The sequence below is a fragment of the Strigops habroptila genome, chromosome 5, assembly GCF_004027225.2.
Source record: "Strigops habroptila isolate Jane chromosome 5, bStrHab1.2.pri, whole genome shotgun sequence".
Lineage (NCBI taxonomy): Eukaryota > Metazoa > Chordata > Aves > Psittaciformes > Psittacidae > Strigops > Strigops habroptila.
This window is the reverse complement of record NC_044281.2, coordinates 74,487,333-74,511,899: the sequence shown is the minus strand read 5'-3', so window position 1 is coordinate 74,511,899 and position 24,567 is coordinate 74,487,333. Positions and strand designations below refer to the sequence as shown.

Here is a 24,567-nt window from a genome sequence, read left to right as displayed (position 1 = left end):
TCCCTCCAAAACAAGTGGGGTTTGGCAAGCCTATAATTCACCCTCTGTATACTAACAAACCATGACTTGTATATTTAAACTCTCATTTTCTCTAGGACACTGGTTTAACTATTTCTCTATTTATGATTTAAAGCTTTGTGTCTGTATATAACCCAGATCAAAATCACAGAAGTGGCATTTGCCCCAGTGATTCCTCCTAATCAGTCTAAAACCATCTGTTTTGGCTGCATGTTTCTTTGCAGCCAGGAGCACTGATACCAACAGCAACGTATTTCTAATGCTGATGTGGGAAGAACTAATCCAGCCATTTGGATGCATACTTTGCTATCTAGGTGTCACTGTTATACATCATGCTGGCTGAGATACCAAAAAACAATAGCAACAACAAATATGAAAGCATCTTGACAAAATGGTATATTTATGGTTTGTGTACATGCATAAGGCAGCTGCATAACCACCTCTGGCCTCCACTCAGAATTCATTTATACGGACTGAATTAGCTTCCAATCATTCACAGAAAGATTGGCTTTCAACAGAAAGGCCTTGGGATACAGAGCCTCCCTACCAGAATTATAGAGACACCATCCAGAAGCAGACTTTCACTCAATCTACAAGGATATTTACATGGACAAACAAAACTGTGGCTTTTAAATTCAGGAAGCTTTCTTTTGTGTTCATATTATTCTTTTTATTCTGTATAAGAAATGTTTCATAAAATTTCCTCTGATATTCCTAAGCAATAGCATATCAAACACTTTTAGATCAAGAAATCCTCCTCTCAGAAAGATCTTGAGCTGCAAATTGTTGGAGGTAAAGAGAGAAATAGCACTGTTTGTTTGTCCGTTTGCTATATTCTTTCCCTGGCATTCATATTCAGCCTCTACTGACAACGGGTACTAGAATAGACAAGACTATCACACAGCTGCTCATGCATTCTTACATATTCAATATTTTTCTAATTTTTATATCTATGAAGCTTTTTCTCATTCTCTTACGCAGAAAAGTTTGTTCTCTCTGTTGTGCTTTTTCAATACAGTGAAGTCATGAAATGAAAATAGCTTTAAAAGAAACAATGGGTGACAATTTTCACACTTCCTGTATAATACATCATTGCACACACTATTACGCATTTCCTACTGTACCTTTATTAAGTTTTGATAATTTAAAGTAGAAAAACTACTCACATCCAGTACTGTCATGTTTTCAAATGCTGTAATAGATTGAACCTGATGTTTAACGAACTGCTCCTGTTATGCCTATGACCTGATGGCTTTGCTACTCTCTTTTTTGGCATAGTATTTGTATTTAGAAGTCTCTGCAGCATTTCAGCATGTTACTTTCTATATAAATGTCATTCTTTTTGATCATGCTAGATCTATACATTTCCCCATGTTTTCATTTGTGCTGATCAACTTCCCCAATCACAACACAAACCATGTACAGTATTAATATTCTGCTTACTCTCCCACATCACTACAAAAGGAAACAAGGAAGAAGCTAAAACAATCTGTCCTATCTCACTGGCTAACTCTAAGTTGAGAGTTTACTTACTGTCTTGATAGTCTATTGTTGTTAATACCAGTACCTACATCACCACCAGTCCATTCTCCTTCCTAGGCTTGGCTTGAGGATGGCAATAACAGGCAAGAAGGAGGACTAAGGAAGAACTAGGTAAACTGGGCAGAGAGCCGAAAGAGATGCAACCAACTGAACTTTTATAGGGCAGTGGGTATTCACAGTATCACAAGTTGCAGAAACTTCCTCTAAGGCAACAAGCATTCTCAAGCCACGTTCTGCTGTTAAAGAGAAATTGAGGTCATCCATTATCATACAAAAGTTGGACATATACTCAGGATTGAACTCTAATGTTTTGGCTAAGAAAAGCATTCCACTTTGGGGCAGTATTTCACAAGTGAAAATACAAAATTTGAACACTGAAAACTGGCCATTTTGAAAATGGCTAAACTCAAGCATGTGACTAAAAGCTTGCCTGAAGAAGATCTCAACCATAGAGCAAATTACTAGTTGCATTCCTATTTTCGTACCATTCACTGATTTTTGATTCTAAGTCAGAGAAACAAATGTGCCTGGAATTTTTATTTCTCATAAACTGACTCTGCTCATAAGTATATGCAATTTGTTCATGCTCTGTATTTTCCTCCCTCCTGAGCAATAACTATTCCTGTGCTGTAAAAGTAAGAATATTCTTCACTTCAAGGAGAAGTAAAGCAGCAGTAGAAGTGTCTAAAGAGAAAGTTTCTTACAGGGTACTGAAATAAGCACAGAAAATTACCATCCAAATGTCTGCCTTGTACAAAAGCAAAATATTTTCTTATAGTCCATGGAAAAGCCATATTTTAAAATACATCTGTAGATAAGAAATTGGAACATCTCTTTATGACAGATATATATTTTCATACATGATTTAGCAGGTAATGGGCAGTGCTGATAAGCAACTGTCATTGAAATCTGAGGTCAGTCAGTTATCCACAAATTAACAAACTATTTCCCATTATGATGCATCAGCCACCAAATGCAAGACAAAGAACTCTATTATTTTGAATTAGCACAGGCTCCTTATCACCTCCAGATAAAGTAACTCTGAAAATCATTTATATATGCTATTTCAAATTATTAAAAGTATTAAAAGAAGATTTATCATTCTAAAACAACAAGATCTTTAAACTATTTTGAAATCTGACAGAAGACAAATCATAGTAGTGAGTTAAAGGTGAAAGGGTATCTTGAATATAGCTCAATTTGTCTCCAACATGATTTATAGAGCCAACCTGCAACATGATAGCAAAAAAATAAGTTTTTTCACAGAGGTGCCTGAGGTCCACAACTCTCATTATTGTAATTTCTTTTCCATCTCTCAAATTTAATAACATTGATTTTTAAAGGACAAAATAAATATTGATACACATATCAAAAAGTGTATATGGCACTCTCTTCATAGCATGAGCTTCTTATGTACTTGTTATCAAATCTACAAAATTTATAAAATTTCTAGAAAAAAAATTTAATTCTTCTAAATAGTGAAATTTGCTTTGAAACAAGAAAAATTTCTTATGCAACAAACAACAAATGGAATTGAATTTATTGATCAACAGTATCTTTAGAACACAGTTTTAAGGAGTATTTAAGTTTAAAGAATTGCATTGGAACCTAAATTGTCTGTGAGGAAAAAAACCCAAAACAACTCATGCCACATTTCTTTAATACCTCGCAAGAACAGTAAATGTTTTAGGCCTAGGTGTATGTCAGCATCCGTAATACAGTATGTGTCTGTTTCGTTCTGTAAAACATACCTTGCAGATGCAAACCATTTAACGTAGAAAAGAAACATTAGTAAAGAAATGAAACATTCATTTATCAGGTAAATGATGCCTTAAAGAGATCCTAAATCAGAGCTTCTGTGTATATTCTACAATGAAACGCTAAAAAACCAAGACCAAAAATCAGAATGCATGATAGAAATATTTTCAGAGATATGTAATTGTGTAAATTTAAATTTGAGGTAGGGATGATGTTAGGAAGCTATAGACAAATTGATCCAATTGTCAGTCATTGAGCAGGTATGTGGAAAAGTCGCAAAAGGTAAAATAGTGTTCTCCAATATCCCATATGTCTTTACAATGAGTAAAATTACTATTTAACATTGATATTGGAACAGCAAAATTGGCACAGCTGACTGAGGGATTTCTGCGCATGGGTAATATGCATCCTCATCCCTTCAGGTCTTTCACTATGACTATGAAAATGTAATGCTTCAAAGCAACTTTGCCAGAGGCACCTTTTCTACAACCATAAGAACATGAAGACAAGACATAGCATCATTTTATGGTACTCTGGAGAGCAGCTGTGTATCATATCCCTGGGAGGAAGAATGCCTAACCATTCAAAACGTCCCCAGAAAACAGTGCTGCTTAGCCTCTTTGCATTTCCCCACCACTAATTCTGTCTTATAAACAATGACACAAGCACTTATCCCTTTCATTCACATATATCAAGGCACAGAGAATAACCCAATGGCTTGGTCAGTCCTTCTCACCTAGGCATCAGGAATCAGCTTTTAGCAGACTTTAACTTGCATGCTTGTGGACAAAGTAACAGAGAAGCCCAGTGGAGCATTTTATTTTTCAGGTAAAATATCAACATGCCCAACTTCAGAAAATCTTAAGAAAAATATTTTGGTTTTCTGAAGAAATGAAATTATCACATAATATGTAAAAAGCATTTAAGTACTGAATATTAAAAATATAAGTACTCACAGTAGCATGTTCCCCTAAGTGGATTTCCAAGATACCTATTTTCAGAGTCACAGCTGCAGGGGGAAAAAAGACAAAACCAAACATTCCCATTAAACACGGTATAGTCTTAACAAAAATGCAGCTAGAATATTTATTCCAAATAGCATGAGTTTCTTTTACATGAAAATAAGAAGTATTTGATATAGTTCGTAATTAGGGTGTGCTACTTTCCAGAGACACCTCTCCTTATAAAAGAAACCCAGAGTCACTAGGCTCTTGTATAAGGCATTTATTCAAGTGATGTGCTTAAAGTTGGTGCCTGCTGTAGGACTTGCTATAGGTGATATGTCTCCCCTAATGAACAACAGGGAGCCAGCTGGGGAGATCAAGCACTGGATCCCTCATTATCCATGCCACCTCAGTGATACCCTACTCCCTTGGCTGGTTTTGATCTGGCCCTCTCCAAGACAGCAGCTGAGCATCCATCAGGGGGATCGTTGACTGCAGACAGTGCCCCCAGATACGTCTCCCTCTAACATGCACAGTTTTGAAGCACCATGAGACCCGGCTTTGCAAACTCAGACACTTCTTCACACCATCCCTTTAGCAATGGAACCTATGCTCTCCATTTCCAGCCACACAAACACCACTCCAGTAGGCTGCAATACCTCCTTCATTTTATTTCCAACTCTTCCAAAATATCCTTAAGCATAAAATATCAATCACATTTTCACAGCACCACAAAGGGCCAAGAGGTGACCCAAAACTATCTGCTATAGAGATCTTGTCCTAAGCAATGTAGCTGCAACTAGACTATGGCAACTGGCTCCTGAGCCAGGAATTGCAGCCATATCTGTAGCACTATAAGCACAGCAGTGTGTCAGCTACTTAGCTTCTCTGAACTTCAGAAGGAATTGCTTCCTTCATTGACCATCTAGGGCACTAGGTGAAATTTAGACTGAATACAATGTACTGATGCTGCTGACAAGACACGTACATGTAGGAGCTGGAGATATATCTTATTGATAAGATATATAGTTATTTTCAGAGGCATGAAATATCGTATAGGATTTCAAAGTGATCAAATTGAGTCATACCACATTTTTCTAAAAATGCCAAGTACCTTGATAGAAAATGATTATTCTGCTTTTGATTTTCTTGGCTATTCCTCAGAAGTCCCCAGCAAGATTATAATTTTCTATTAAATACACAGAATGATTCATAACACAAATAGAAAGCTTATCGCTGCCTATTAAATTAAACATAAATATTTTCCCAGAGGAAATCTGGGAATAGCTTCGACTAAATTTTCATTATTTTGTTCTAAACAATTTACATTGCAATGAGATCTTTTTTGGTGTTATTTTCTTTGCGAGTAATATTTAAGGAACTTTCTAACTTACATGTCATATCATTTAACAAGTTGCAGACTGTAGAATAATGTTTGTATTTCTGTCGGTCTGTTCAATAGTTTCCAACTGATGATTCTTAACATGCTATTAACAAATAGGCAGAGCATCTCCTTGACTCTTGCTCACTCCTGGTCTCACATCAGTGTGAGAACTCTTCACAAAATCAACTATACAGAAATTTAACTTTTTTTTTAATAGAGATAAACTTTTGCTGAAACACCAAGAAACCAAAAAACTCTATGTTTCAACTCTAACTGCAGCACACAATTTGTGTCCTTGTCCACACAGACACACTAGCCTTACAGTCCTTTCTACAGAATTCAGAAGTAGGATTGATGCTCAAGTATCTATCTTGCATGTATAAAGGAAAGGAGAAAATAATCTCAAGTAATAATACTAGTCTGCCTGACATGTTCTTTTCTAAACATCACAAAACACTAACTAAACTCTTCAAAGAACAGCTCACTACTTAAAACAGATTAGGCTTGTAAAATTAGACTCGTGTGTCTGACAGTGTCATTAGGTTGGCATTTTTGAAAGAAGGAGCTTAAGGGAAAAGGATCATCTTTGAATGAAGAGTTTAAAAGAATTTCCTTTTCTTGTAAGATTGTCACATAAATGAGACAGTACATTATGTAACGAATAACAACTTGATAGAGATTACTGTAAGAGGAATATTATTTTTTTCCTTTTTAATTGTTTCATAGGCAAAGTAGAATATTAAATACAGGCAGTATTCAGAATATGCTGGGGTTTTATACCCAAACACAGAAATATATTTAATATAAATAACTTGTATTCAGAGTCTAAGGAAGACGGCAAGAAACTTACCCTGCTGCTCACTGATAAAGGCATGATTTATGTAGGAAATGGAAAAGCAATGTCCTACCACCACTAGCAATAAGCTGTGCAACCTTCCCTCAGGAGAGACTAAACAAATTCTGCTGTGAACTCTTGCTGTCCACAGCACCAACCTGTGGTGATTTGACCCAGGGTCTACAAGAAGCTTAGTTTGCTCTTAACACAAACCAGGACATTCTTCTTTTCATTTTTATTTAATCTTTAAAATCTTTATGAAAAAAGAAAGTTGTTTCTATACAGCTTCTCTTCTCCATTTAACTATCCTTCTAATCAGATGAATCCATCTCCTGTGGATCAATAATTACCAGAACCTAGGGATTTCCAGCATCACATATACCTTTCTGGGTTTTTCATTTCTATTACCAGAAAACCACATGAATACATAAAATAAAAATCTCTACAAAACCTGTTTAATGCATCACAGGTTTCACTACTTAAAAGAATGCACAAAAGAATGGTTAATACAGAAATTACTAGGTAAGGAATATTTTACAATATACAAGTATTCATAAGTATTCATTCAAATCCAAATAATTACTAATTCTATGACAATTATAGAAGTGACCTTCAAGATTCTGGAAGAGAAAATGGCAATGCAATTTTACAGCCAGCGTTTCAGTTGTTTCAGCATAATGCATGATGAAATTATAAAATAAAAACAGACAGTGAATTACACCACAGCACAGTATTTTGATATATTATCATATATATTATACTTTCTGTATTGGGAGCCTCACAGAAGTCATTGTACTCAAGGACCTAGTGATCTTGCGTAAGGAACATATGATGTACTGGTCCTTGTTTGCCTGGCTCAGGAAGCCTATTTGTGAGCATGAGTAAGGGAAGGCGCTGGACAGCCCCAAGCCAGCCTGTGCTGCATGCTGGTGGGTGTTATCAAAGAACCTTCCAGCTTATCTGGAGGAGGTACATGTTTTTGTTTCTACATAAGACAAAAGGCACCATAGTATGGGAGGGAGAAGGCATCTCTCCATGGACAGGATCTGTGCAGCACACTGGGAGAAAATCCATGCTGGGTCCATCCAGTGCTGCATGCACACAGGGTTCCCAGCAACTGAATGGGCATAAGATTTACCTGCTATCTGTATTCCTCTTTTTATTCCATCTTATTAAAATAGCTAGTTTATTATGCCGTTTGCTGCCAGGCCTTACTGAGAAAGAACCCTGCACCCCCTCTCTTACACTTCCTCCTCGGTGCAGAACACCTTCATAATGTTTATTAGGAATAGCATGAGGTGGAGTTCTTAGTAGTTAGGGAAGCCTGCTTTAATTCAAATGAAAGATGCCACTTAAAAACTTAGTTTTCAGTGGAGTGAAAAGATGAAACTAATAGGATTAGGAATACATCTAAAATTATTCACATGAGAACATATGCTAGGTTCTGAATAAATTTAGCATTGTCTTTTAAACCTATCCTATTTCATTAAGCATATGTGTTGCTCTGCATTAGTCACTAATTATGGCTCCAATTACAAAATTTCCTATTCGCTGAATTGTTTCCTTATGAGCCTTACTCATTGTAGTAATTTTTGTAGCTATGCCAAAAGCCGCCACACATTTGACCATATGTGAAGCATAATATATGCCTCATATCTGCGAAATGGGAGCTACACTCGTTATTTTATGTGCCACAAGGCTATGATCATTTGCTTTAAGTGGTGATAATGAATGAGCAGTTCCACTCTGGCATGACTCCAAAGATACAACTCCCATTTACAAGGACAAATGGAGGAAGGCTCCTCCCAGGTTACGTACAAATTCTATGGTTTGTTCCAATACAAAAGTATTCAATTCATCAAGCTCACTGACCTTCTGATGGCCTGCTATTAGCAGTTACTCCCCAACCTCTCCCTCAATTATCTTTTCAAAACCTAACCATTTTCTTTCACTTTCTTTTTTCTCCCCAGATTTCCTGGGAGTTAAAAATAAAAGTTATGGACAAATGCATTAAAAACCCCCACTTCTCTCATGTTTATGATGAAGTGATTGGTAATTTCTGGCTTTCTTTTTAAATACCATAAATTTCTCCAAAAGTACCCCTCTACAAGATTCACAGATTTGGGCTTATTTTAATGAATTAAAGGCTTTTTTGTGAGAGAGTTTACAAATAACCCTCTGTTGAAGCTTAGCAATGTGTATCATCTCATGCATTACATTTGCATCTTCCAAACTTAAGAAAGCTAAAGAACTAGCAGTAGACAAATATATATATATATGTCTAATTTTATTGTTCTCCCTAGTATCTCCCTTAAGTAAGTGCACACCTTCAAGCTTCTCACCTAACGAAAACTGTCAGAATATAACACCAACCTACATCTACAGCTTTATAGACTAGCAAACATCATATGGAAATCTTCTTCTAACAGTTCATCTAACCTTTCATCATGAAGACAGAATTCTTTTGTAGTTCTGCTGCCACCACTGACAGGTGAACCTTTTCCTTCAATTCAATTCCAAGCAAAGGAAAACAGGAACAGGGGAAGAGTAACGTAAATGTAGCTGGTTATTTCCTCTAGCTGAGTTTGATTTTAATGCCAAACTCCCAGGAAAGACAAAAATGTATGTCAGACCACTCTAAATGACAGTATTCTTTTATTCAACTGACTCCCAGCTGAAGCAGTTGTATCTTGTTCTTGGCCCAGGCACAGGCTTGTCAATTATATTGAGTAAATATTTATGACCCTTACCTCACATTTTGTCCTTGCAAATTAACACAGACCACTTCCACAGAGTCTGGGGAAGAACTGTCACCTTTCTGATCAACAGCTTGTCATAAATGGGCTTGGAATTTTACCTAGGTTCTCAGCATTGCACCTGCAAGAGGTTCCTGATAAATAAAGACTAATGGACTTGGCAGACCTTGGCCCTGACTGGTGGCTTGCCTCAGCTTTTAGATGAGTCACAGTATCTTCTAGGACTACTGTTCAATCTCTGCACAACTCTGTTCTAGCCTTTACTCCTCATTCTGTCCCGTCTCCGCTATCTAGCCAGTGGTCTTGCTTCTGCTGTCTTCCATTATCAATTTCTGCTTCTGATCTCCTTGCCTCAGTTCCTGATCTTGCACAACAGGCTCCTGTTTTTGTTCTACCTTCCTGGTACCACATTGGTATGATGTTATGGGGGTTTTGAATAGTGGAAATTTAACGTAACATAATTTGGTTACATGGGACACCTCATAACCAAAGTTCAAACAGTTTTTGTAAAGCTAAACTTAAGACTTCTCTAGTCACATGGTTAGGCCTGTGGCATCATAAGTGGACTATGAAGCATTACTACATGCTATATTACTACACACTCAGCATTAAAAATGTCTATGGTGCTGTGACTGCAGCTTTTGCAGGTACTTATTAGATAGCTGATGAACCTTTACTAATCAGTGTAGTACCACTTAGCTCAGCACAGATTCACACACAGGTATTTACCCTCCTTGTCGATTACCCCTTCTTGAAAGTCATGCGATGTTTCCTGGTCTAAAAGTAGCTCTCCAGCAATGAGAAAATGAGCTGAGGTATATGCTTAACTATAGCCAATAACTGTAACTGGCTAATTCATAACATTTTGGAAGTGATGCCATAGAAACTACAGATTTTCAGCTCAAGAGTGGTGACTTGTGGATAAAAGCATAAACCTCAGCTGTTCTTGGGTTATTAACAGGTCCAGAAGAGTGAGTGACTGATACCTGGAATCCCCATTCACACTTGTACCTGGATGCAAGAGGACAAAAATCCCCAGATCTTGACTTAGGCCTGCTTGGTTTCAACACCTTTTCCACAGAACTGCCAAAGAACAGCCACATCATCTGACCATCAACAACAGTTAAATAGACATGGTCAAAAGCAATGATAGCAAGTGACCTCGGAAGCAGCAGAGTTACACTACACCAGCCTGTCTCACATACTGGGAGTTCAAGCATGTTTAAAAGACTCAGAAGCAGCATCATTCTTCCACAGAAGTGCTAAGATTCAGGTGTCATAATTGAGCTCAGATGATGTATTTAATGAAATATAGGTATTGTCAGCAAAGTTAATCAGTTTTGTGATTTTCAGAGAATAGGTTTGTTTAATTGCTAACTATTATTCTATTTTTATCCCACTATTATAATCTTTATTTTGCTGCAGTGAAATACACAAAGTAATAATCTATAAAAGCAAATATATCCCTCTTGTAGTTAAGGGTCCGCTTCTTGACTGTATTGACATTGTACTATGTTGTCCCAATATTCTCATTAATATTGAAGTATGTGAATAGTTCTCTCATCTTTTTGAGCCACAATAAAGCATCTTTGGTTCTAATGTAAAAATTGGACACTTTCACTCCTTTCAGTGCCAAGTTCCTTCCACTCATGAGCAACCTTTTTGCTTTAGATATAAAGAATTATCAGCCTACCTCTTAAGATAATGATAACCTAAAAAGGGTAAACGGTACTAGAATTTATGTTTCCAGTTAGGACTTTTTAATACTGTGGGGAAATGATTTGTTTCTTCTTGTAAGTGCATATAACGATGTCTTCAGACAATGTTTTTTTTTTTCCTGTAGATTAATTTGTTCCTTCTTCATATAATTCATGAAAAAGGCCTAAGCCAGCAATACTTGGTTTTTTTAATCTAGGCTGATCTCACAAAAAAAAAAAAAAAAAAAAAAAAAAAAAAAAACCAAAAAAAAACCACCACCCTAAAACATTCTAGCTTCATAAGCAAATTTTCCATTTCCAGATTTTCCTCATGTTATTCAAATCTTTCTTCTCTGCAAGATCAAGAATAATTAATATTATAGTTTTTTTAATATACTCTTTGAAGTAATGATATTTCAAATCATAGAATCACAGAATGGTTTGGGTTGGAAAGGACCCTAAGATCATCTAGTTCCAAACCCCTGCCATCGGCAGGGACATCACACACTAAACCATGTCACCCAAGACTCCGTCCAACCTGGCCTTGAACACTGCCAGGGATGGAGCATTCACAACTTCCTTGAGCAACCCATTCCAGTGCCTCACCACCCTCACAGTAAAGAACTTCTTCCTTATATCTAACCTGAACTTCCCCTGTTTAAATTTGAACCCATTACCCCTTGTCCTATCACTACAGTCCCTAATGACGAGTCCCTCTCCAGCATCCTTGTAGACCCCTTCAGATACAAATCACTAAATACATTGCACTACAGGAGAAAATAAACTTTCTAACAGATGACAAACTTATCACGTAATTACATAATTGAGAAATTAGTTAAGAGATAAAATGAGATTTTCTAATTAGATTATATTTTCATCTCTTCTTCTATATAAGAATTCAGTAACCTACAGCCATCATTTGGATTAAAAAATATGTTTGTTAATCTTCACAAATCAGAAAGCAAATAGATTGCACATGCCAATGATTTGATGCTGCTCACTGAACCAGAAAAATCTCATGTCCACGGCTTTACCCTTTAACTCTGGCACTTTCTCTTCTCTATGAATGACCACGTTTTTGGCAGTGATGCACTCAAACTTTTATAAATGTAAAAGGGTGAACTTGGTAAGCAAACTTCCCTCCTACCGGAAACTGTTCTTTCAAACTGGGTAGGAGAAATATGCACATTTCTCCTCTCACATTTTGACCTATTTCAGATACTTCTCCAGCCCTTATAAAGTAAATGTCAGAAATGCCCCAGACAGCTCAAAGTAAGATGCTATGTTTACATCGAACAGAAACACATCTCCAGAAAATATTAGCATAGTTTTCCCAACTATTTCCTTTAGCTAGAATTATATAGAAGTAACAGTAAAATAATAATCTACAGTTTATGAATACTTATTACTGCTTAAACTGAAATGCAGCTCTTGCTAAATATTTACTTTGCAAAAAATCAGTGAACTGTTAAAAAAATCTACATATGTTTCATTCTTTTAAAAGATAAATATTGATGACATGTGTTGTGTTAACTTAATATCAACAATAGACTATTCATGAATCTGCATCCCAAAGCATAAGCAGTTTGAAAACAGTTTCTTCTGCAATCATTTTTAATATTAAGTTCTTCTCAGTGGAACACTGATTTTATTTTCACTAAGATTTTATGGCAAAAATATTCATACAATCATGAAAACAAGAAGTCCAGGTCTTTGGTTAAAATGACTAAATTTCTTCCCATTTCAAAATCTCACTGTTCAACAAGCACTCTTAACTGCATTTAAAAAATCCACGTTCATCAGTATGAACTCTTCTGACAGTAATTTTGACATGTAAGAGGGGTACTAAAAACAAATACAAAGGACACAGAGAAAGATTTCTTTCATATGATCATCTCTCATGCTAGCCACTGCTGTTGATGTTCTGGGAATTTCTAAGGGTGTGCGTATGTTTTTCTTACTTAGAAATCAGCCCTCAAAAAGAGCAGGAGAAGTAGCACTTCAGCAACATCAAATATTCAACAGGCCCTGACAGTCAGAGTGAATGTACTGTAAAGGTCTACAGCAATTAGACCTGATGAAAAAAATATATATATAGACACACACTGAATCTCAAGTGTTTTCCTGCATTTTTAGTAGTCATCACTGAATTGTAAAAATGTACTATTAATAAATGTGTTTGTAGAAGTATATTTAAGTATTAAACACCTTGTCTTGTTTTAAAAAAATGTGCATTAATATGACTTATTATTAATTTAATTCGAGATCAGTTACTGATGAAAATGATTACAAAGAAATACTCAGTGACAATCTTAATGCAGAAAGTTCAATGCTACCATATTAGAGTGCTACAGAGTTCTTATCTCTTTACATTTGATCTTCCTTGCATTCATTTTATTTTACTTTCAAGATTTTGGAGTGGATTTTGTTAGGTTGGTTTTGTTACTTTTTTTAAAACAAACCCAATATTTATAGAAGACTATGAAGGTTTCTTTAAGTCACGTAAGGTAACTTGGATCATTTTCTTGTCATTTAAGGCTACAATTTATCACAAAATGGCAATTAATACTTTCCAAAAAATGATAAATTCTACTAAACCAAAATAAAAAATGATGCTTCGGAAGCAAAGTGCATGACCCATTTGGGAATGGAGACTGCAGCTTAGAGATGCCCAAATGGTGCTTACATATTGAATGTTCAAGAATATTAAACACAAAATTAAGATAAAGGTATGAATAAACCAGAATGTCATGGTTTACTGTATAGCTGTATTGGGGAGTTTTATAAAATAGGATGTTGTCTAAATTGTTCCTCTATCTGCCACAACAACTTCTACAGTGCTAATGACAAGTTGTAATATGAACATAAGCATAAATATCACAGAGGTTTAAGTGTAATATATAGTGCAGCTGGCAAGCTGTCATTCCTACTTTTAGGAAGGCAAAACTCTAGGTATTACATGATATTTTCAAATAACTTTCAATATTCCTAAACAACTGAGGAGTTTCTGACTAGATATTGAGAAAGTATATCCAGAATATTTACTTATTTTTTTCCTGTGGTATTGAAAGAAATTGTCAGAGACTCATACCTCCTCCTTGAACAACAATTAATGTTGAGCCTTCACAAAAATTCTACAAGTGACCCATGAGAGAGCAATCATTAGAAACCAAACACAGAGGTCTTTAATACCACATTTTTGTCCATCAGACCATTTCAATACCTATAAATCTATCCAATATGTTGTTCTGATAAGTTCCTTTCCTGCCTAAAGTAAAGAATTTTCTTTATGTCACCCCTGCACGGCAAAGTCTACCAAATTCATCCCTTATTGCCTACCATTGTTCCATCATAACCACGTCTGGTCTCTTTTTGTGCTTTTTAATATCTAGGATATCAAACCCATCTAACCTGCCCCATCTTTTATTTGACTTTATTAAAAAAGATACCAATCCAAGAGATAGATAGAAAACAATCTATTAAGAACAGGACACATCAAAGAGTATGGGTGGTTGGAGAAAGTATGAAGATAAATACACATTTGATTTTCTCTGGTCCCTTTCCTATGAAGAGCCCCAATCTCCATTAGTCCATTATAGCACATAATCTTGTGAATTTCCTGGAGCAGAGATGACACTGATACTTCTTTATGAAGTGCCAAAGAAGTGGAAATAAATATTACTGTCTATGTTGTAACAATACTATATCCGCCAACACTTATAGTCTTGGCTGACTCTTGTTATCTGCCCTTTAAGAAGAAAACTTAAAAGGAATGGCTGCGAAAAACAAAAGAAAAGTTGACTAAAATGATGCTATAGCATCATGGCTGGGTACTGTGAAATATTTCATAACAGGAGTCCTCATCTGTCAGTCTTGATTTGTTCAAACTCAGTTTATGTGGGTTTTGAATGGCAGGCTGCAGAGGACTCCCATGAACAGCAATGCTTGCTCCTGTGCAAATACAGCACAGAACAGAGCCTTTAACTCTCTAAGTAATCCCAATGACTTCCCAAAGGGTAATTCACAGAATAAAACATTTTTCAAATGCACAAAATCTCACCCTAAACAATGACAGAATGAGAAAGAAGAAAAAAATAAAAGAGAGAGATTTAGCTACAAGAGCTCTGATGAGATAACTTGCAAAGGATGAGAAAATTCTTGCATCGTGTCTGGGAGCAATTGGGAAAGCTAAAGCCTACACTCCTCAAAAACCTATTGTATCATTCCAGCCCGTGTACCTCAAAGACTCAACCCCTCTACAAAGAAGATGTAAGACTTTAGCTGGACTTCTGATTAGTAATTGATGTCCTGTATTTTGCAAGCATCACACTAGATGCTTGAACTAGTTATTGGTAGAATTACTGAAATGTACGTATTACACTTGGTATGATCAGTTATTTTATGGGAAAGAAGAGGCTTTCTTTGCTATGCCAAGAGTGACAAACCTGTCCAAATATTTTTGTAACTAACATTTTTTAAAGTATCCCAAATCTTAGCACTTCTCCATAGGTATTCTGAGGAGACTGAGACATGTCTTTTTGATTTTTAAAAGTCTTCAGAGCAAAATCTGGTCTGTATTCCAAAAAAACTAAATACCAGCTCCTGAAAAAATGAAATGGAATGATAAATAGGTAAACTTTCAGAATGCAGTCCTAAAGAAACCCACCAGATGACCTGAACTATGTTACTTCCGAAGGGCCGTGCTAAACAAAACAGACACGCTTACCGTTGAAAAACCTGAGAATTGATTATTATTTACTATTTTTTAACTAAATATTCTAGTAAAAATCATACTATCTTGCTGAGAATGAGACAGGCTTTTGATCAAAGACTTTATTTATGTGAAGAACCACTTGCTTCTGCGTGATAGCAAATTAAAAAAAAGAGAAAAGTGCTGTAGCAGAATGCTTTACTGCAACCCTAGGACTGATGAAAGTGGCAGATTCAGGGCAAAAAAATCAGGATCAGAGAGTACTGAAATTTACTAAACTAGGACCTTTCCTGACCTCAGAGAAAAATAAAGAGAACCCAGGAGGCATACAAAAACCCTGTTTAGTAATCCAAACATACAGCAGAGGTGGGATATTACTGATGCAGAGATTGTGTGGGAACAGTTACGGCATAATCCCTTCACAAGTCTCTATTTCACCAGCCTTGAGCGTTTCTATTTTCTATCCATCATTTCCTGACTGTCTGTTGGTTTGCTTCTTAACTCAAGCCTGCATAGGATAATAGGCTACAATTACATTAACCGCCTCTCATCTCAGTTTGAATTAAATTTGTTCTGCGTGCCAGCATGAAAATCTGTCCCAAGTCATTTTGCTTAAGTCAAAGAATAATAACCTCTCTCAGTCCAATAATTTAGCCAATGGTTTTAATATTGTCAAATTTTCCCATTTTTTTAAACTGAGAGATAATATAAAAATTAGTACTTAAAAGGGAAAATTTAGTTACAATATTTTCCAGTTATTTATATATTCTGCATTATGTGATTTTAAAATTATTTAAAATACCATCCTATCTTCAATCATTGTCATGTTCCTAAAGTCTTGTATCTCATTTGTTTTCAGATCAGGTTTTTAATCTATGCAAAATTAATACTATAATTTGTAATATTACCCACAAATTAGAAATGCAAAATACTTTAATGTCACTTGAAACACAATTCTGGTGACTGAAATGGTCCATCATGACAGAAAAACAAAGTACTTGTCACATGTTTCCATAAATAACAGAGAGAAATCAACTGAGAGCAGAGTGGAGAAATGCACTCTGAAGTGAATGCTCTATTGGGAAGATGAGAGTGGAAAAACTCCAAAGAATTCACTCTACAATTATTTTATGTTTGCAGAGCATCCTGGTGCATTATAGCAAACATTTCATTCTTGGGTCAAATCTAAAGGTTTAATTTTAAAATTCTCCAGTGACCATCATGAGACAGGCTTAAAAAAAAGGCATCTTTTGTACTGCAATTTTAAGCTTTCCATCTCCTGTCTCTCACCTTTTTTTTTTCTTTTTTTTTTTTTTGTTTTTCTCTTTTGGATTTTTATTTTTCAAGAAAATATAACTGAAACGACACTGTGATTTCAAAATCCTACTTCAAAAGTGGCTTTGGAGAAGTATCTCCAGGAAATTTTGGTAATCGGGCTTGGATTCTGGAAGAAAGAAGCATAGTTTTCTGTAGGAATATTAAGGGATATTCATGAATTCTAGCTATGAAAGAATCTGCAGAAGAAAATACTCACACAAAATGTTAACCTGGGTAGTTTTCATTACGGTGTGTTAATACAATTTATGACCATCTACTGTATTATGAGCAGGCAGAAAATCAGATACCATGTACTACTTAGAAACACATAAAGCTGGATATATCTGGTGTATAGCTCCATGTATCCACTATGGAGGAAGATATATCAGAGTAATATTTTGGTTGTACTAGTCAATGCTAGGCCTGCATTTAACTGGAATAATTTAATCTGAACTCCTATCATGTTTATAACAAAGCCATGTTAGTCACCATTTCTTTTTTTCTCTTCTCCCAGTGAAAGAACTAGTGTTTGCTGAACTCCTTTGGCATAACGACTAAGTCTTAAAACAACGTGCAATACTATCATAACTTTAACTGCATAGAAATACTTAAGAACATTAAGTAGAAGATGAAAACCAGGCAGATAAAATTCTACAAAATGGAGTACAGAGAAAGCTCTAATCAAAGCTTCTGAAGGGTAAATGTCAAACCATTTATTGAATAATGTAGTTAACTATGTTTCAAAAAAGCAACTATTTTCCAAAAAGGCAAGAACAAAAGCCACAAACTAATGGTATAGGAAAGGTTTCATGAAAGTCAATGGGAAAAAGACAAAAGCATTACAAAAAAAACAAACAACATACTGAATTTTTTTCTTCTTTCTACCCTAAAAGCAGGATTGTAAAATGCATTTGATTTTATACATGTCAATGTCATCTGGTTTAAAACACAACAGGAAAAGGGTGAAAAAATCCTCAAGTACAATTCAACACTAAATGCATTTTCTTAAATTAAACACAAAAAACCAAAAAGACAAAAAAACAAAAAAAAAAAAAAAAGAAAACGAAACAAAGCATATCTCCCCAATGAACAAATTTACAGAATTCCCACTTCTGAATCTTAGAGGTATTTTACTTTCATGTGGAGAGCACTGAACAGCAATAAAGTTGTTCTGTCTAGATACGTTGTCACCTCTTCTTTTATTTATAAATAGAGAGGAAGCAAGCATTCTGTTCAACATGAAGGATTGATTTACATACTTTTTCATTTCTTAGAATCATCATTTGTCCCCTTCATTGTTCCTTCACCTCGAAAAAACCTTACCTTTACAAAGTCCAGAAAACAACAAACAAAGAGAAGGAAAACGAATGTAGATAAGCAAAGTATCAAGAGGGATGAGAATAACTTTGTGAACTAGTTTTGTGAAATTCTTGCTGCTCTACTGTATGTGACAATTTACGATTAGCCTCCCAAGACCAGGAGAAAATAATAGTAAACCATGTTCCCCAATTCACATAACAACAGGGAAATATCCCCTCGTAAACTTAAGTAACAAGATGTTATTGTGTATTTAAATATTTATCTGAATCAGGGCCCAAATCTGTGATTAAATCAAGACTATACGTAAGAAAAGATAAAACGACCTCAACAAGAACAGGATTAGAAAGTTATTTTGAAGCATCTGTTAAAAAGTAATTGCTGCCCTCATCTCCTTCTGGATCTTGTAAGAACTCATTTCCAGGACAATTTTTTTTAAGCTAAACTTCTTTATGAAATCTGATTTATTAAATCTCTTTTAGCACATCTGATTGTTTCTTTACCCTTTAATTCTTATCACTTCACTGTGAGCAGCTCAACAACTTCTCTTCCAGGACAGTGTGCCATTTTGGACATGTTTCTTATGTTAGTTTGGCAATCCCACTGCTCTCCCTTTGGCCTCCTGCTGTAATTTAGTATTCCTAGATTTTTCATTCTGTGTAACACTGAGGAAAAGAAGAGTGTTGTGGCAGGTCACATTTTCAGATCTGATTATAAGTTTGCTTTGATTCTAAATCAAAGTCCTGTCGTTATTTAGAGCAGCTTTTCTAGCTCAGTGTTTACTTGACTTTTAGTTCTTTGTCCTTTTTTTACATCGCTGAAAAATTCCTTTTCGTGTAATAGAAAAATAATAGGTGGAGGTGGAGAACTAAAGCTGTAAATCAATCCTTCTGAAGTGATAATCTAATAAACCACTCAGGCTTCACTGTGGAAGTTTAGGATATCATCAAGGCACTTGGATTGATTTATGCCTTTGTAATCAAGCTCCCCAGCCCCATTATCTAGTAAGCTAGATAAAGAATACCACTTACTTTTCAATACATCCACAAAAAAAGACCTCAAAGCATGCAAAGGTTATGCAGCTTAATTTATATTTTATACTTTCTAAAGGTGATTCTTCAGTACAAGGGAGAAAAGAATAAGGGACCATTTCTAATATTATCTTTCAGCTGGTGAGCAGAGATAGGATTGGTCCTATGCTATTTGTTGTTGCCCTATCAGTTATCATTCCCTGAAAATACCTTGCGTATGACAGAGAAGTTGCTTCTGGTGTCAAATGTTGTGAGTTTATGTTATGAAGGGTAAAATATTACAGACACTTTTCAGTAATGCAGTTTATTTTAACTTACTACCTTCTCATATTTTGTTTATTTCATGTCATTCACCATTCAATCCAGGCTAAGCATGAAAAGGCAGAGAAAAAAGGATGTTTAGGTAAGCATATGTACTTACATATGCTCAGCCTGCAGAACTCACTATCTCAGGGAGTCTATATCTAGATTTTTTAACAGGAGTGAACCCAATATTCCTCTTAAATAGGCAAATCATCAGCAAGGGACAATAATAATACAGGCAATCACATCAGATTTCACTGTTCAACTACAGAATAAGACTTTAACCCCATTTCTGAAAAAACATAGTTATTATAGCCCTCTATTTTTCTGCAGTTGTTAAACTACAACTCAAGTATCTACTGTTTTCTAAGCAGTTCTTTAAAATGTTGCATGCAGCGCCCTCACCTCTGTAACAGAATAAGAGGTATATATCATTTTAGTTAGCCCAAGCTACTGTTACAGAAAGGTTTTCTAGCAGTGCCTGTACTTGGAACATGGGGAAGCATGAGAACATTGGCTCTTCTGCAGCAACTGCTGATACAGAGTTGCGAGGGACAGAAGATAAAATATATAAGAAAACCTGCATGACTTCTAGATGTCTGCACATAGAACTGCAGAAGAACACAAGTTTGTTGTTTCTGGAAGGCTGCTCAAATTAAGGCTCTTTAAGCATGATTTAACACTGTGTAATTGATAAGCTTAGTCTATATAATTATCAGCAGCTTCATGAAAAAATGAAATGAGAAGTAATGCATTTCTCACTTCCATGTCTTAATACCAAAATATATTTCTTAGTTCTATCTATGCATAATTTTAATCCTTTATGCACAAAGCTCTTTTCAGACTCTCAGCAACTACTGAAGCAATTTAAAACTAATAACTGGCAACAAAACGTTTTAACTTTAAAACCAGAAATACAACTATTGCAGATAAATTTTCATCTATATGTAAAGCTATACAATTGACTCAAATAGAAAACAGAAAATGGGAACAGCAGGAGGAAGATGCAGATTAGTTCTATTAGAGACCATAAGAGGAGAAGAAAAGCAATCTTTCCATCACCAGGAGATTTCTAACAAATGGTGTAAGCAGTATCCATCTGACATAGCATCTTTACTTCTGTATAAAACCTTTTTTTTTTCCCCCTTCCTCTTTCTTAGTGAACAAACTGAATAAATATCACAAGCCAAAGATGATAGATACATCTATCAACAGGGCTTTCATCACAATGTAGCTTCTTTATTTATTTGTAAGAATTTAAAAATAGATTCAAACATAAAACCAGGACATGGTACTTTGTACAATCCATATCAAGCAACATGAAGAGATACTATTTTAATTTCAAACTTAGCAATGTGTTGATAGCTTATAGAGAGCTATCACACTGGTGTTTTCTTTTCCCACTGCTACTAATATACTTATACCAGCTTAATGACACATGGATTAAACCAGATGTTTGTTTCAATTCTAACAACTCTTGTACCAAGTACTAATTACCATGCAAATGGCCTATCAGATTTAAATTATAAGCCCAGATCTATTAAAAAGAAATTAAGATTCACAGAACCTACTTCATTAAATTCAAAATTTGAATTCAGAAATCTTCTTACATTCATAATTAAATTCAAAAATTCAAACGTAATCAAATATTTGGATTACTCTACACATTAAACTTATACACTGAAAATAATAATACACAGATGTCCAGGATAGGTCTACCTTTGAAAGCCACTTTCTCTTGAAATAAAAACTGTCATGTGGATCCCTTCTCATTTCATAAGGCAAAACAGTAGGCCTGAGGAAATACTTATCATCAATGTATTCTTCCTGATTTAAATATTTGTACATTCAATACAATTTAATTTATGTAAGCCATGACTGAACTAGGTATAGAAGTATACCCACTGCTATGCATTGACTTGGATGGCATAAGCCCTGAGAGTTAAACAGATAAATAAAACCACGCACAAAAGGTCATTTAGGGGACATCCAATACTACTTAAGAAGCTCATTGTAGAATCCCCCGTCACGAACCTCCAAAAAAAGTCAGAATTTACATGAACACGCAAAATTAACTACATGCAGAAACAGGTGGGGTTCCTTTGAAATCATCTCATTTTTACGGATCAGTTTCAATGGAGAATAAAGCATGTCATCTGAATCAAAACTTAATATACCTGCGGCCCACAACAATTTTTACTTGCCCACAACTGGAGTTTCTGTTAGAGTATTTGAAGTCCAACAGTACATAATGAAATACCAATTCTGCATATTGAAATCAATGCCTGTATTTAAATCATAATGCCTTTTTGCAATGTAACACTACTCTTTTGAAACTTTAGCCAACCAAACCTCATTTTCTGTTGATAATCATTTCATGAAAATGGATCAATTCCCCTTTCTCTCTAACAAAATACTGTGAAAAATCTTGCTCACTTCCCAATACAGTGCTGCCATGAATGATTCAGGGGAAAGAATTTCACAAAGTTTTTTTTTACTAGAGTATTTTTAAGCTCTTCTACCAGAAAATGTGAAGTAATCTATTTTATCCTTTCTAGAAACCACAGGAGAAAAGCTGTACAAAGAGGATCATAAACAATTAATGTATCTCCAGATGTAGTAATCAAAATAGCCTATGAGCATCTGCTACTTAACATCTCATGTTGGTGCCCATTTGCAAATAATGAGCAGTTGGGTTGCACTGGGGCAAGAAGCAGCTGGTTAATCCAACATGCTTGTGGGGGGCAGCAAGCCAACATGGCCAACAACAGCAGGACATCTTGGGATGGAGTGGCATGTCCAGCACAACATCTCATCTCACAATAAAGAAGTAGGATTCTTGGGAAGTCAAGGGAGGAGGAAGGTTTCTTGGATATATTCACAAAGCTTTCATGCCCCATCAGGCGAGCAGCATGTGTTTACGGCTCTTTGCTGCATGAATATTTGGGTGGATGGCTCCCAGAATCTGATGAACATTCTCCCTGGTCTCTTATTGCTGCTGTCTTCATTGTCATGATCCAGTATCACAAAATATTTTTTCAGTCGCAATTTTGAAAATCTTGATTGATTCATCTTACCTTAAATTGAAAACTAATAAAAAGAACCTTCGTGTTTATGACACACCTGAAAAGTGATGGCTTTACACAATCAAAACTGTATTTATTTAAATACAGTTTTTATTAATGTGACAACAATACTGCTGTAAGCACTTTTGCCTTATTTCCATTCTCTCTCCCTACAGCTGGCAAACTGCCTTTGCCTAAGATGCCGATGGTGGACTACGAGCAATAGCAAGGATGGGGGCATGTCAGGAATCTCTTTGGCTCTCCTCTTGGGCAATTTGCCAGCACAAAGGACCAATAATGATACATAAAATTTTGATAAACCACTTTTAAGGCTGATCTGTATTTCATACACTAGCCAAGATCTCCTTAGGAAGACCAAAAAAATTAAAATCACTCTGATGGCACTGATTTCTCAAATGTGTAAATATACTAAAGCTAACTATCAGTTGCATTTCGTGAAGGCAAAAATCATCATATATGTCAAAATCTGCCTTCTAGAGAAAGGGCCCACTAAAAACTCTATTAGCAGCATCTGTTTTCTGGAAGATGCTCACCTTGTAATGTTCTGTCTGCCAAAAAAGTTTTGTAGGAATGTTTACTCTTATATCTTTGAAAAAAAATCTCCTTAAACATTCCCCTTCCTCAAAGGAAATATCACTTTCTTCTCTTCTGCTTCTTAGTTAATGGTCCAGAGACCACTGGTAGCAGTAGTCTGCAATAACAATAGTGATGCAGAGGGTTGTTACTGTAATATAGCATACATTGAATTTAATCAGTTATGATAGGGCAGTATATAATAGAATTTTTTAAAAGAGCTCCCTCAAACACCTGGTTTTGTCAGTCCCAACTCAGCTGAAGGGTTTTTTTTCTGATGACATAATGATGAGTAGCCAAAAAAGTCATCAATTACTTTCTTTCCATAAAGAGAAGCCCTCATCTTTAACCAAAGCAGTAGGAAGGCCCGGATAACTTCATGCTCCACTGGAAATCTGTGTTATTTTTTCTCCCTTGCCTGCAGCAAATATTCTATCTTTTTTAAAAGTGAAGTGGGGTTTCAGATTAGGGAAAAATGGAGGATTAAGCACTGTCTTCTTTTGAGATTTAGAAAAAAAAATAAGATACGTTTTTAACTCTTAAACAAAGTATCTCCAAGAGTTAATTTTATGGCATAAAGTCTGTAAAAAAAAGATTTAATAGACTTCAAAGAGGGACAACTACCTAGGGAGAAGACTGTAACTTCCCTGTCTCCTTAACAGGCACACTACGGTACAAGAACAGCATCAAAACTGAATAGATCAGAGACCAAATCCACAAAGAGACATATTTCTCTCTTATCTCACCTTCGTATCTCGCCACCAAGTTGTTGGATGGCCAGTTGCTCGAGCAGAATTCCCAAATCCAGAATGACTACAACTACGTGTACAGCAAACAGGTTGCAGTTAGGTGCCTGGGGACAACAAGCTGCAGACCTTCTCAGTCACATGCACACTTGCCTAAATGTGTTTTGTATGACTGGGAGTTACAGGTCGAAACACACACTGGACATAGCTCTGTATAAAGTTTCTTTGGACAGAAATGGCTAGATCAGAATATTCACAGGGGAGGTGTAAGACATACAGGACATAAGGTGGACAAGCTGCTACCATCTGAAAATGAGCTTGACTATGACAGCAGGTATAGTGAATAGTGAATATTGAAGATGTACACACAGTGCCTGGCTATATCAAGGCACAGAAGTTCATCTATAAGTAGCAGTAAAAAGTACTCTGCTAGACTAATTCACAGATGTTATCCTATACATAAGAATTTATGATCCGTGAGATTAATTATAGCTCCCATGAACTATGACAGTTTATAATCCAACGACAGCAGCATGAAAAGAACAGAAT

At 35.6% G+C, this 24,567-nt stretch overlaps 1 protein-coding gene across 5 annotated transcripts in view; it reads right to left on the bottom strand.

Moving 5' to 3' along the window:
- Nucleotides 1-24,567, bottom strand: part of ATRNL1 (attractin like 1) — a 513,588-nt gene that overhangs the window by 318,737 nt on the left and 170,284 nt on the right. For all 5 annotated transcript variants that reach the window (XM_030487970.1, XM_030487973.1, XM_030487971.1 and 2 more), the window contains exon 21: nucleotides 4,275-4,327. In XM_030487970.1, the coding sequence (XP_030343830.1) occupies nucleotides 4,275-4,327 (53 nt within the window). The remainder of the gene's footprint in view (nucleotides 1-4,274; nucleotides 4,328-24,567) is intronic.